The sequence below is a fragment of the Molothrus ater genome, chromosome 2 (genome assembly GCF_012460135.2).
Source record: "Molothrus ater isolate BHLD 08-10-18 breed brown headed cowbird chromosome 2, BPBGC_Mater_1.1, whole genome shotgun sequence".
NCBI lineage: Eukaryota > Metazoa > Chordata > Aves > Passeriformes > Icteridae > Molothrus > Molothrus ater.
The window spans coordinates 14203962-14219153 of record NC_050479.2 but is presented as its reverse complement, the minus strand read 5'-3'; the positions used below and the strand labels follow the sequence as shown (position 1 = coordinate 14219153).

General features: G+C 48.8%; 1 protein-coding gene across 1 annotated transcript in view; it reads left to right on the top strand.

The window, feature by feature from the left end:
* The first annotated feature begins 1341 nt into the window (after positions 1-1341).
* Positions 1342-15192, top strand: part of PTCHD1 (patched domain containing 1) — a 45477-nt gene continuing 31626 nt past the window's right edge. Inside the window, exons 1-2 of the mRNA XM_036378863.2 lie at positions 1342-2105; positions 14135-14795. Of these exons, the coding sequence (XP_036234756.1) occupies positions 1677-2105; positions 14135-14795 (1090 nt within the window). The 5' untranslated portion in view covers positions 1342-1676. The remainder of the gene's footprint in view (positions 2106-14134; positions 14796-15192) is intronic.

The following is a 15192-nucleotide window of genomic DNA, read 5'->3' as shown; positions in this document are numbered from 1 at the left end:
CCTGGAGGGATTCCTGGTCTTGGGCATGAAACCCAAAAGAACCAGGAGATGCTGGTTCTGACCTTGGCCATGCTCAATCAAACCACTCACTTGCTCGCCACATTACAAGTGAAACATGGAGAGTTTAGCATTCAAGCTGTGTGACCTAGCTCTGAGGAGACAGGAATGATGTCAAGGTTTTGTGCATGAAGCGTCCATGACAAAACATTAGCTTAGGTCAGACACTACTGAAATGTAAAAGGGAGGATGACTGTCAGCCTATCAACAACCAAAACAGGGAGCCAGTGCTGTTTTATGCAGCAATACATGTAACAGCTGTCAAAAGGAAACTTCCTTTTCTCAGATGTGTAAAACCACCGGCCTGGGTATTAAGTGGACTCCCATTACCAACACCTTTGGATTGGGAAGCAGCAGCCTGGGCCAGATCAGCGCTAGGAACCAGCGTGCCCAAATATGCCAACAGCTAGAGCATTTGCGCTCCTTTCTGCTATTTAGATACAATTTGTGTTTAAAATCGAGGCCGTGCCCCCGAATCGCATCCGGTCTGTACCTACACACAGGTGGGCAGCGCGCTCACCCACCCGCCGCCGGGGCTGCGGTTCGCGCTGCGGGGAGCGGCCGCGCTCCCCGGGCACGGCGCGGTGCCGGCAGGTGCGGGGCTCCCCGCGCGGGGCACGGCCGGGGCAGCCCGGGGCGGCTCCGGAGACGATGCCGGGCGGCCGGGGACCGTGAGACGGGCAGGGACAGCCTCGCCGCCGGCACCCGCTTTCCCTAATGGGCATGTGCGGCGCTCGCACATGCCCACTCGGGCCGCGCGGGGCCGGCGGGCTGTGCCGCGCTGCCGGCGCCGCCGCGGTGGCCGTGCGGCGGGACCGCGGGGCGCGCCGTCGGGCATCCCGGGACGAGGCCGGCCCCCGTGGCCGGGGGCAGCGCCCGGACGTTTCTGGCGGCGGGTCCCCGCAACAAAGCCCCCCACGAAACACACCCGACACCCCCTCCGCCGGGCGCGGCCGTTCCGCGGCCCGCCGCCCGCCCGTCGGGGCCGCGGGCAGCCTGCGCTGTCCCGTCGTCCCGGGGGCGGCGGTGCGGGCGGGGCGGGGCGGGGCGGGGCGCGCCGCGGCGTCCCGAGCGCGGCCGGCGGGCGGGCGGGGGCCCCGGCGGGAGGCGCGGCGCTGCGCCCGCCGCCCCGTGCTCGGCGCCGCCCGGCGTGGCCCCGCGCCCCTGGGCGGAGGGCGGCGGCGGCGGGGGCGCCGCGGAGGGCTCTGCGCGCCCGCCCCGCCTCGCCTCGCCTGCCGCGGCCGGGGGATTAGTCAGCAGTCTGCGGGCAGCCCCGCTCCCGCGCAAACTCCGCGGCGGGGGCGGGGAGCGGCGCTTGCCCCTTCCCCTTCCCGCGGCGGGGCGGCGGCGGGGCTGCCCCCCCACACACACCCCCCGGCGGTCCGCGCCGCCGCTCCGCGGCGAGGGGCGGCGGGTTGGGAAGTCAGGCACCGAGGAGCTGGGAAACTCCTCTCGGGCACGGCGGCGTTGCGGGAGGACGAGCGCCCGAGGCGCCCCGCGCACGCACACGGGCGGGCGGGCGCGCACACACACCGCACACACACGCACACGCGCGGCGGCCGCCCCCGGCCCCCCGCAGCCGCGGCCGGCGGGGAGGCGGCGCCCGGCGGGGCTGCCCCATGGTCTTGAGGGGGCCGTGGGGGAGCTGCGGGGGCCCCGGCGCGGCGCTCGCTCTCCTGCGCGCCCTCCGCACTAGGATGTTGCGGCAGGTCTTGCACAGGGGGCTGGGGACGTCCTTCTCCCGGCTCGGCCACTTCGTCGCCAGCCACCCGGTGTTCTTCGCCTCGGCACCCGTGCTCATCTCCATCCTGCTGGGCGCCAGCTTCAGCCGCTACCAGGTGGAAGAGAGCGTGGAGCACCTCCTGGCCCCCACGCACAGCCTGGCCAAGATCGAGAGGAACCTGGTGGACAGCCTCTTCCCGGTGAACCGCTCCAAGCACCGGCTCTACTCCGACCTGCAGACGCCTGGGAGGTACGGCCGGGTGATCATCACCTCCTTCCGCAAGGCCAACATGCTGGACCAGCACCACACCGATCTCATCCTCAAGGTAACCCCGGCGGGTCCCCCGGCCCCGAGCATCGCTACCCCGCCCGGCCCGGCGCTCCGCATCCCGCCCCGCTCCCCGCACCTGCCCGCCGGCACGGACCCAGCCGCGCATGCCGTGCTCTGCCCGCCCGGCACGGGCGCTGCCACCGCAGCTCCCCGGTCACCTCCCTGCAACAGTTGGGACGCCAGCCCGGAGCGCCCGCGCCGCGGGATCCGCGCTCTCCCTCCTTTTTTTTTTTTTTTTCTTTCTACCCCCACCCCCCATCTTTTTCTTTTTTTCCCCGTTTTGCTTTTATTTGCTTTGGGTGAGCGAGAAGGGCAGTCTGGCTTGCTTAAATAATTTTTTCGGTGTCTCTCCACTCGCGTGGCAGTTGTGCTCCCGAGTTAGGGCGTCTCGGGCTTTCATAAACTCAAACTTCAAAAACAGTTAGGTACCAGTCTATCAGGCTGCCGAGAATGGTTTGGGGGGCTGCTGCTGTGTCTGGACTGCACTTCTGCATGGAGAGGGGTACTACAAAACCTTCTTCTCACTGCTCATCAAGGCAAATGACATAACTCAGCAGCTTATTTTTAGTGGGTAGTGTTTTTTTCTCCTCCACTCCCAGCCCACCACCACCGGTTTCATAGATGAAGAGAAAATCCAGCCTAGCTGTAGACTGCAGGCATGGTGCAGCCTGTGCTGCCGGTTCAAGTTAGAGCGGGCAGCATCCTCCCACTTGAGCAGCACCGAGTGTGCAAGTCACAATCTGACAGGACATCTCACTGTGCTATAGATCATAACATGTCAGAAACCTGCTTTTCTTGAACCTGGTACTCTAGTTTATGCCCCAGTAGTTTTGAGCAATCCTGGAAAGAAAAACAGGGATGATAGATGCAAAAAACTTGAGTGTTAAGAGGGTCAAGTTCACTCAAGAAAAAGGAAAGGAACATTTTGAAATAAGCGGAGGTGTGGCTAGCTCAATCCTGCACATTTTTGCTGTTGCCTTGTGGAAGCCCAAAAGATTTCAGCATTGGTTTGGGTTTTTTTCCCTCTGAATGTCAAACTGTCAGCCCATATAAAAGCCAATGTTAATTCTTCTTTATCGCTTCAAGGAGTGTCTCTTCTAAAATGAAAAAACAGATGCAAACACCTATTCTAAGAGACTTCAGGGAGACCTCTCACTTTGCTAAACAATGAAATAACTGTTACAGTGAATTTATTTATATTTCATTTCCACTGTAGGCACATACAGAACTGTGGTACAGAGCCACACAGTATTTTCTGTTTTCTTTTTGACATATTACCCAACAGTAATGAGCAAACATTTAATGAGTGTCGACTCACTAAGTACAGCAATATTACTGGCGAATAAGAAAACTCCAGAGAAATGATTTTCATGCCTTCATTTTCTTGCACTGTGAATTGCAATTGCATCCAGTATATGCACACTTACTCAGTCATAGAATAATAATGATAATGGATTTTTTCTCTGTACTGCTTTCTCTGGAGATGTGTAGTTTTATCAACAGCAGAGTGACACACAAATAAATGATACTCAGAATCTTTCTGCAGGCAAACTTCTGCATAAGATTTATCACGTCAGCAAGAGAGGTATAACTTAGAAAGTTCTGTCAGTATTTAACACAGCCCTATTTTTAATAGACAGAATTCACTAAAAAAATTTTTTTTCTTTTAGTGAGCTAATGAACACCATTGCTATTTGATTGTTTAGACATTGTCAGACGTGTCTGATGCATTATTTCCAACTCTCTACTTATCTAGTTAATTCCAATATGTTTTGTGTAGAATGGATTAAGTTCCTTGTCCTGATTATGCTTCTGTTTGTGGGCAGAGGCAGGCTCAGGCAGCTGCCTGTCCAGCCTTGGGGATGGCCCGTCCCATGGGCCACAGAACAGCAAAACAGGAGGGAGGGCTCCTAGATCCCAAAATTGTTATATCTGTGGTGATGCAGGCCTACATCATCTGATGTTAACAGGGCCACCAAGGGAAGGAGAAAGAAAAAGGTGGCCATCAAGGCTTTCCTGTACACATTTGGTTTCATGAAAGGGAGAAGGGAGCAAAGGCAGCCCCAGCTGCGGTCCAGAGCCAACCAGCTCAAAGGACTGTGCTTGTAAATAAGTGTCCTGGGTGAAACCACAGAGTAAATCCCACTCACATTTCTGAAGCTGCCATGTAAGTACAGGCAGGGCAGAGAACCTACACAGCAGCTTTTGCTTATCTTTCCTTTTCTGGAGGATGACCTCCCCAAGGGAGAGGTTTTGCTTCGGAATAAATGTCAGGTTGGATGCTGGCTCCTCCCACACGGCTGTTGCTGCATCTCCACCCACAAGCAGGAGGATGGGAGACGCAGGAGGATGGTTGCCCCAGGCAGATGCTGGATGCTCTTGCAGCACATCTTGCTGGTTTCCTTACCTGCCATATCCCACTTCATCTGCCAAAGAGGGAGAAGAATGAGCCTTGAGAAGCTACAGCTTCCCTAGTCATGTGCCAAGGAAGGAGATTTTCCCTGATCTAGGCAGAGGAAGAAGTCAGCTTCTGTTACTGTTCCTGAGTAAAAGGATACAAAGTTTTGGGCTCTAAGCGGTGGAAACTCAAACATAGATGGTCCTGTCAAAAGTTCATCAGTCTAACATCCAAGTCAGTTCATTAGTCAATGAAAATACTGTTATGGTGACATCTCTAACACACTCTGGTTACCTTAGTGCAGTTCCTGGTGGGCACATTACCAGACTGACAAGTCACCATTGCCAGTGCTGCACAATCCCTTGCTGCTGGCTGGGAGGGGGATTCTGGGCAGGGCTCAGCCTCAGACCTGGCTCAGCCCAGGGCTCAGGCAGAGCTCCCAGAGCAGGAGCTGCTGGAGGGCTCCCGCTGTCAGTGCACATCTGCCAGCGCCACGCCGGCTGCTCCCAGCACAGCCCCAGGTCCTGCTGGACACACAAGCTGCTCCACACAGGAGCTCTCCTCCTTAGCAGAGAGGTGTGTGGCTCCCTTAGAGAATAGTTTTGCTTTTGAGATGATGCCAAGTACTCTTATATTTCCTATTTTTGTGTAAATCTCTATGCATCGTTCTCATGGCTCCCTGCAAGTGCTTACACCATTCTAGGCCTGCCATCCCAACATTGCATTTCCAGCTGCCATAGTCATTTGCAGAAGGGAGAAATCTAAACATATCCTCAGTCTCTGGTCTTGAATAGGTGTTCCAATAAAAAGCCTTGGTAGACTCTCAGATATGGAAGAGATGCATCCTGAGACTGAGATATCGTGGGAGGACAATAATGAAATTTTACTTGCTGCAGTACCTGCTCTATAGCTGAGCATAGGGAACTGGCATCCTGTGCTGTTGTTGTGCAGGACATTTCTCCCTCAAGATTTGTCTTTTGAGAGAGAGAGGTAGGAGGTAAAAACCCCTAATTGAAGAAAGTGTCCTTTTACCCCTGTATTTCCAAAGAGTGCTTAGAAAAGCAAAAATAATTGGGATACTTGGTGTGGACCATCATGCAGAGGTTCAGATGCTTATATAAAGCCTGTAGAAATTCTCTAAAAAAACCTAGAATCCCACCTAAAAATAGTGTTAGAACAGCCCCCCTATCATTTCATGGTGATATTTTCACTTGCAGCGAGAGACTTGTTAGGTTAAAGTTATACAAACTCATGGGAATACAGACCTAGACAGATTTTTGAACCTCAGAAAATACATTGTAACTTAGAATTTGACACACCGATCCTTCTGATTCTGTTTATTCCTATATGCTTACAGTGAGTTAACTGCACCATACTAAAGACTTTTTTAAAGATTTACCCTTTTTTGCAGAAAAATATTCTCTTTCCATTTCCATTATGGTGTTTATAACAATAACACAGTACTAATATTTTTTTGGCCAAAACTCCGCTAAAGATATCAAGACATAAAGATGAAAAGGGATTGAAATGTAACACGCCTTACTGAAGGGGATTGTATTTGCAGTTTCCTTCTATAAAAATCTGTAGATGACAAGGGTTTTTTTTTCTTAAAGAAACCTTTACTAACTACAGATTTGTAGTGCTTATAGATTGCTTGTCTCCTAAACTGGCCATTATTTGATCTAGGTAACTGACTAAATATGTATTTGTACACACAAATGAAGTAAAGTCAGGTATTTCTGTTTAAGGACACATTTATTTAAGAACTTCAGAACTTCTGATTGCTGCAGAACAAAACAGTTTAGCTCCCAAATCTTGCAGACCTCATCTTGTTGGGGTTTTATTTCCTCTCTCTGCTCCTTAATTATTCTGTTCCTGTTAACGTGTGTGTTGGCACGCTCTGTCTACGGTCCTCACGGATTTCCTCACTTACTTTGTACGTGTGAGGAAATTCGTGGAGGAAACAACCTTGTTTAGAAATAACCACGTTCCCTTGTCTGTGGTATTCCCAATTGCTTTGCTGTACAAACATGGCACACTTTAACCATTATTTCCAAAGTCAGTGGAATTGGGTTGTGATTGAAAGCTGGGTCTGTTGCAATCCTGCATAACAAAAGGTATCCTTTTTTTAGAAACTTTTGGCTACTCCTGAATGCCTGGACACAGGCAGTCAGCTGTGGATCTAGCAATGGATGTAGTAGGTCTCCACCTTCTCAGGGTAGCTCAGGCACTAAAAACACTTCTTGAGAAACAGGCAATAGAGCACACAGTGCATTCTGCTGAAAACAAAATAAAGGATGAAGTCATGTCTTTAGAGCAAGGCTGTAAGATGAGGGGAAGAGTCCTAATACAAGAAAAACAAGGGTGTGAAAGCAGCAGAAGTGCAAGCCTGTTGTCATAGCAGCACAATGCTGCAGGGCTAAAATGTATCTTATGCGAAAACAGATGAGAATTAAGATACGCAGGTAAGATCCAGGCACAGCCAAGGAAGAGGGAAGGTAAATAGCACGTTGCAAGGACAGTGTGGAAGTGTGTGCAGAAACCCCCCTGAGCTCCCAGTGTCAGCAGCAGCAGCTCCTCAGAGTGATTCCTGCAGGCAAGAGAGCTTGGTCTCTCCCGCAGGCACTGGGCAGCGCCTGGAGCAGAAGTCATAAAGTTGCCTGTGCCTGGGAGGACAGTCACATCCCCCTGGTGCCCACCACCCCCTGGCCCTGCTCCAGTAGCACCAGCCAGGACAGGGCCCCTCTGCTCTCCCTCCTGCTTCACTCCATGGTGTGATGCTCCCTACCACCCTGCGAGCCGAGCAGCCGTGCTCGGAATGCCCAGCACCCCGTGTTGCCTTGCCTTCCCTGCCTTGGAAGGTCAGACTTTGCTTCCCCTCTAGCAAGCAGAACACATGGAGGACAGGTGTTTTCAGTAGGTGGCTGGATGTGTTGTGTGTGCTGGGAGCATCCCCCCTCAGGGAGAGCACACAAGAGGGCAGGACAGGCATCCGAGGCCAGGGACATCTGTGTGTCACAGCCACCGGGACCAGGCCACCCCCAGGCAGTGTCACAGGGCTGAGAGAGAGCTGCCAGGCCTCCCCACTGACCACATTTGTACTTCCTAAAAGCTGGGACAAGGCCCTGCCTTTAAATTGGGGTTTACAGCCAGAGAACCCCCTCTTTCTTATTGAAAGACAGAAGGAGGAGCCGAGTTTTAACTGAGACCGTGGGCTGTGAACCTGCAGCTATTAAGGTTTCCCTGCAGCGCAGAAGAGGCTGTTCCTCAGGCTTCTGCTTGGCAAGAGCCCCTGAGAAGCAGTATAAAGATGGAAGGGTGTTCATGGAGACATCTGAAGTGCATGGAGAAAGCCGCCCGTGGTGGAACTGATGCAAGATCAGACAGAGGAGCGAAGTTTTATTCTTTTTTCCCCATCATGAAAAATTGATCTTGTTGCCGCACACCAGGCTGCGCGGAGAGGTTTCTGCTGCCCAGGTGTCCTGTCATCCAGCAGCAGTCAGCCCAAAAAACAGAGTGGCCTTTGGTGGAACAAATTCAGGCAGATTTACAAGGTGTCAGAATTAAGATGGTATTGATTAGAAAAGCTTCTCCACTTCAGATAAGAAAAGAAAAATCATATCTAGCGATTTTCTTTAGCTACCAAGAAGACAGATGGAAATGTAAATGTACGCACATCTGCCGCTCCCATCACTAATAGTTGTCCCTCAGTTGATGACTTGTGGTTTGAACAATTTTTAGATTTTATTTTTCTGAAAATTGTTCAGAGAAAAGATAAATCCTTGTGTTTTTGATAGCTGAAAAAATTAGTTGCAAAAATAAATCCCGTGCATAATTAATATCTTAGCGTCTCTTCAGGAAACCTGATTGTAGGACTGAGAAAAAGAGCCAAACTACTCAGAGCAATCCTTGCTGCTTGCTCTCCAGCTGTGACTTCTAATGTTTATCCCGAGCCATTAGGATCTGTTGGCTTCCTCTGCTGGCTGTGTGCAGGCTCCTCACCCCTTGCTAGGCTGGCATGGTCAGGAGGCCACTGCCCACCTGAACCCCTACCCTGGACCCACGGTCTCGGACTGACAGCAGGGCACAGCCTGGCCAGGGGTCCCTTGTCCTCCCTCTCTGCACCTTCTGATGAAAATGCACTCTTGAAAGTTTAATTCTGCCCCTATCTGCAGAACCCACAGTGGGGATTTTTTGTAAAATAAGCTGGAAGCTGTGCAAGGCTTTTCCCTCTCATAACCTTTTTATGTTTTGACTGAGGCCACCTCTTGACGTGAGTAAAAAAGTACACTGCAAAGGTATGAAATGCCAGAGATTACTGAGATCATAGAAGAACTGGAGAAATTTATAGCTATCCATTAAAGGCATTTTCTCCTCTTCATTTTCCTTGGCACAAGTTACCTGTAAAAATTACTAAAAGAGTAAACCAGCATCTCATAAAAATGAAGTGTATATTTAAAATTATTGTCTTCATCCTGCTTTCTAGTTTTTCAGTCTTGAATCCAAAACAGTAATAAAATTTTAAACAGTAATAGGTAATGAGTTCAGAGCCTTCTCAGTCTTTTCTCTGCAATCATGAGTTTAGAATTTTTTCTTTTTTCTTTTATTTTTTTTTTAATGAAAGCTGTGATTAAAAAAATGGCAATACTTCAGGCTCCAGGACTCAGAAAAAACAGACTTGGTGAAAATGACAGCAAAAATATTCTAAGAGTGGCAACACTGAAAAGCAAAGCTAATATTGGATTTGAACCATCAGATGGAGACTGCAAGACTAAATAAGTCAAATAATAGCAGCAACAACAAAGTAATACGGTTTTGCAAAGATGATGCTCCTGAAAGTTAAACACGTCTGCCTGCCAGATCATTGGCAGTGCAGGAGGACATCCATATATCTAGCTAGTTTTGTCTCATTGGCCATTCATTGACTGTATGTCAAGTACAAAGTATAGTCAAGTCCTTACAATGAGTTATGTCCTCTATAAACACCACATATCACTGCTCAGCAGCAAAACCAAACATATTTTTGAGGTATATATGATAAGCAGGAGGGAGTTGTACACATTCTTGTGATTAGAAATGGTCTCTGTGACTGACCCAGCTTCCAGGAGAGTCAGGATGTGTTTTCATGAGCTGGGCATGGGAGCTTGTTAAAGACTGAATGGTCCCACTGCATTTTGCTGTGGCTGTCACTGTGGAGTTTCCCTGGGAGCAAAGCTGTGCCACCAGCAAGGTGAGATCCAAGTGGGACACCGGTGCTTGGGTCCTCATCCCCTTTGCCCATAGATTTGATTGGGGTAGGAAATTATGTAATATGAGTTTAAAGGATTTCTGGGATCGGACCATTGTGCAGATGAATCAGCAGTTTCTAACCCATCCCTGCTGGGAAGGGATCTGTTTCCTTCACAGGGAGGCTGCAGACTTCTTTGCTACCTGATTAAATTAACAAAATTCTGGTAATACCTTCTCACTTTTGAATTAAAGGATTTTTCGACAAAGCAAAGGGGTACAGGTTTTTCTCACCCCTTCTTGTAGCTTCCTGCATCTTTTGCAGGGACTTAAGAATAAAAACAAGCTTTCCTTTCTGTCCTGACCATACATCTCCAAGTACAACCCTTTTGCCTTCAGGCTCAGCTTTGATGGCACTGCTGAAAGTTGTTTCAAGCTCTGAACAGTGGAGAGCTGGCTCATAGAGCCCAGTGTGGGGCTTGGCCATCCCAGGGCACCCAAACTGACCCTACTGAGGGGCTCTGGTTCCCAGCACCTGTCTTTCTGTGCTGGTGGCAGAGATAGGAGGACCAGCAAAAATAAAACAGTTTGAAGAACTTCCAGCCATGGCTCTCTGAGGCCCTGGTGCAAATGGCATAGCCCAGGATAAGTGGAAGGATTTTTGCTTCCTGGCATCCCCTCCTGGGCCCATGGACAGAACCAGCTGGTAGGGAAGTGCAATTTCACCACCTCTCATCTGTCAGCTGTGCCACAGGCTTAAACATGGCATGGTGGGGAGGTGTGAGACCAGTACAGCCCTCACCTGGAGATATTTGCTGGAAGGGATTCTCCGTGTTGAAGCCATCATTCCTCTCTGTCTAAAATAAACAACCAAGTGAGCATGGGACTTAAAGTAAGCAAAGACCAAGACCAAGATGTTACCAAATGCAAATGACTAAAGACTAAAGGAAAACACAGTTCTAGAAATCTCTAAGGCGGTGCAGGACACATAAATACCATTTTCGGAAGGGAGAGGGCAAGTCCAAGGAATGGTCACTGTTTAAACCATGGCAGAAGGAAGAAGTGGATGTTATTTTTTCATGTCTGAACACTCAGTGTGCCACGGTGGTGAGGGAGCTTAGGTGGTGCTGTGCAGTTCTCATGCTGCAGTGCTCTGGCATCTCAGCAGTGAGCTGCTTTTTGGTTCCTTGCACTGTTAGCTAGCTGAAAAAGCTGGGAGTGATGAGCAAGCAGTGCATCCTTCAGGAAGAACCATTCATTCAGATTTTGTTATTGCTTTAAATTTCCCTTTCTCCTAATAGGATCAGTAAGGATAACAACAGCTGGATAAATGAGGATCTGGTAGTCAGTCATTTGTCCCCGGACTAGGTGCCAGTTTTATTCCAAGTTAAATAGTTACTTGCTATTAGAAACCTCTGCTCTGAGGAGTGCAATATGCATTATGCATTAGCAATTGCTAATGTTGTCCCCATCACACAACAGCCCTTACCATCAGACTGAAGTTTCCTGGGGGACCTCCTGGTGTACCATAGGTAAGCCAAATTGCAGACTGTGCAAGACTGTGCAATCACAGGATGTGCCCTTGTAAGCTCTTGGAGCTTCTGTTTTCCATGGAAGCCATTCACCCAGGGTTATGACTGAATTCCCAGCATGGCAGCAGAAAGGAGAGTGCCATGGGACTGCAGCTCTCATCAGGGAGGAGGCAGCATCCTGTGGCTCACAGGCTGCCACAGGCAAGCAAAGGGAGAAAGGAGAGAGTCTGCAGCCATGCTGCAGCACACCCTGCCCTGCACTGAGGCAGCAGAGGGCTTTCCTAGCATCAGGTCTGAAAAAAGTGCAGATAAAGTGTTGTGTTTGTCTTGAGAAGGAAAGTCTGGGTCAGAATTCTCAGTGCTGAATCCTTGGGCATGCTGGTGCAGTTCTCAGCATCCTTTGTTGGGATGGAGGGAATGGCAAGCTTTCCTCTTCTTTGGCTGTTTGCCGCCAATTTGAGACCAAACATTGTGGCCATTGGCAAAGCTCAGAATATATCTCATAGCTGCTCTAAACTGTACAAGCTTGCAGCCAGCTCTGGGGGCTGCTCAGCTGCCAGGATGTGCCAGGACACAGAGCTGTCTGCCTGCTTCCCTGTCTTCCCCAAAGCCCCATTGCTGAGAGGTGGGATGGGCAGGTCATCCCCACGCAGCGCCCACTCCAGCCCAGCCGGTCTCGGAAGCACCAGGCCACTGCTGCAGAACAAGCTCCTCAGCCTGGAATGATCATTTCCAGGAGGAAAGGAGGATTTTAGGTGTGACATTTGGCTTCTAGCATTTCACTAAAGATGAAGTAATAGATGAGGTTATTTTATAACCTAAATATTAGAAGAAAGTGCTTCAGATGTGGGAGGAAGCAAAAGCTGCAGTGAGGCAGGGTGGGTAAATAGCAACACGCACTGTTTGATAAAAGTTGCATGTCAGTTTAGTTTCTTCTGCTTTGTGTCACTCCATAGATCCTCTCTGAAGGAGTTGTATTGTGAATCTAATAAAGGCAGGAAATTCCTTCTATTCCTCCTGGTTTCCCTCAGCTGCGATTCTTTATGTGATGTCTTGTTTTATAGCTGTTATCAATGAAAACCATTAAGTAGCTCCCACTGCAAAAAAATTAAAATCAGATATCTGTCTTTGATCTGGTAAATCAGGGCATTTTCCTCAAACTGTAGTCATGTACAATAGAATTTGTACCCCAAAACAGCGGAACTTTGCAACTCCAAACTGAAAAGATGAGAAGTATTCCACATAGAGGTTAATTTCTTTCTCATGTTCCTGCAAATATTTTATTTTTTTTGTTTTAGAAGAAAGTTGTGCAAAAGACCCTAATCTGTTGCACAGACAGTTACATTTTTTCTCCCACCACGATGGAAAATTTTGCTTCTCACCATGGCCAGGTGAGAAGCAAAATATCATGTTCTCACAGTACTGTGAAAAGATTTGTTAGTTCAGTTCATTTCTCAAACTTATCTTCCTAATGTCAGTATTGAACTGTAATTTTTGTCAAAAAAATTAAAACTACTCAAAGGTGGAAAAATACACCCCCAAGCTGCTAGAGAAACACGATGAGAATATAGGAATGTTGTAATCTTTGTCTATATGATGTTATATTATTCTGTGGAGTGGAGGCAACATAATGAAATTTATACCCATCACAGAATGTGCAATGGAATCACAAAACAATCAGATTGATAGTAGCATATAAATTAGGAGGGGGAAGGGTGGCTGGGTGTGGTGCTGCAAATAAGTCTCAGATACCACACAAAAGTCACTATGACTCTTTAGTTTCATCAGATACAGGAGGTTAGCCAGGATTATTAGACATTTTTTTCTTTGCCCCCAGAAGAGTGTATAAACTCTACTGCGCTCCTGTACACTATCTTCTATTTATTAAACAGTGTTTATCATCAGAGTGATACACATTAGCAAACTCAATATTTTATTTTTGAAAAACATTGTAACCCTAGCCTATTAGAGCTTTTCTTTTGCCATATTTTAAATTTCTTGTTTCTTCTATGTTGACTAAAATGGATTTAGAAAAGGTTGCAATAGTTTTCTGTATTTTTGAAGAGATGGTATTTTTTTTTCTGCCTTTCTGATGCTCAAAAATAAGTAAATATTTTTGGGGTCAGAGCTCAGCCATGGCAAATTTCAGAAGGATGAGAAACAAAAAGGAAGGTGCACTAAGAGCTGCTAGACCTAAATAACCTACAAACCCTAAAGTTAGGGCACCCTCACTAATTAATAGAACCTCTCAGAGAGAGCAAGAGAAAACCAGTGTCTGTCTCTGCCATTGCTTCCTGCACTCAGACTACTGAGGATTTGATGGGGGAAAGAGGGAGGAGAAAAGAGGGCAAAGTAGTTATTGCCAGATCTCTTTTCCCTGCTGTGCCAGCAGTCTCTATAGGTTGGACATGCAGCTGTGGCCTGCGCTGGTCCCCTGCGCTGCCAGGCTGCCAGTGCATCCTGCACAGGTGGCACACCTGGTCACGGTGCTCTTCTGCCTTCTGTACTTCAGGTTGATCTCTTGAGAGAGTAATTGGGCAATCCTGAGCACAACAGTGTCCCTGGACGTGGCTGGGCTTTAGCTGGACCTGTTGAGTTGCTGCACGTGGCACATACGGACATCACATTATGCCAGAGTTACCAGCAAAGGACACAGGGGAATAATACTGCTGATTTGATGCATGTTTCCTTTTCTTTTCTTTTTTTTTGCAATGAGTGTGCTATTAATACTGCAGTCACCAGAACTTTGTTGTTGTTGTTGCTTAGATCAATAGCAAAGGGACGGCGGTGAGGAGCTGCTGTGGCTCTGGCTGCTGCTGCACAAGATGAACTGGTGAATAACGTGTGTGATTTCTCTTTCCCTTGTAGTTGCACTCTGCAGTGACCAGGATCCAAGTTCAAAGACCTGGTTTCAATTACACGTTTGCCCATATATGTATCCTGAACAATGACAAGACATGCATAGTGGACGACATAGTGCATGTACTGGAGGAATTAAAGGCTGCTCGTTCTTCTAATCGAACTAATTTTGCAATCACTTACCCGATTACTCACTTAAAGGATGGCAGGGAAGTGTACAATGGGCATCAGCTCGGTGGGGTTACTGTGCACAGCAAGGACCAGGTGAAGTCTGCAGAAGCCATTCAGCTCACCTACTACTTGCAGGCAATCAACTCCTTGAATGACATGGTGGCAGAGAAATGGGAATCCATTTTTTGTGACACTGTTGAACTTTTCCAGAAATCCAACAGGAAAATCAAAATGTATCCTTTCACTTCCTCTTCGCTGAAGGAGGATTTCCAGAAGACGAGCAGGGTGTCAGAACGCTACCTGATCACGAGCTTGGTCCTTGTGGTCACCTTGGCCATTCTCTGCTGCTCCATGCAGGATTGTGTCCGCAGCAAACCCTGGCTTGGCCTGCTGGGATTGCTGACAGTGACCCTTGCCACCCTGACTGCTGCTGGGATCATCAATCTCACTGGTGGGAAATACAATTCCACCTTCCTGGGAATCCCCTTCGTCATGTTAGGTAACTATCTCCTCTCTCTCTTTTGTGTGTTTGTGCCTCCCTGATTCATTTCCCAGCAAGCAGACAAGCATCACTGCATGGCTCCTGTTGTCTCATTCCTGCAGCACTACCCCATGCCAAATCCACACTGCCTCTTTTCCTAAACTGTTTTTATGGTGCCTGGACATTAAAATCATGCCTGGGGCTCTAGTATGGCATAGCAAAAGGCTGTGGGATGTGGAGCCTGTGCAGTAGCAAGGAACAAGGATGTGCAAATGCCGTGCCTTTTGCAGAGAGGGAGCCCAGCTGCTGCTTCTCTGTGGATGTTTGATTCTGGTTTTGGAGGGAGACCTTTGCAGTGGTCCCCATGCAACACCGACAGCATCAGCTGTGCTGGCAAATCAAAGAGCTGCCCATG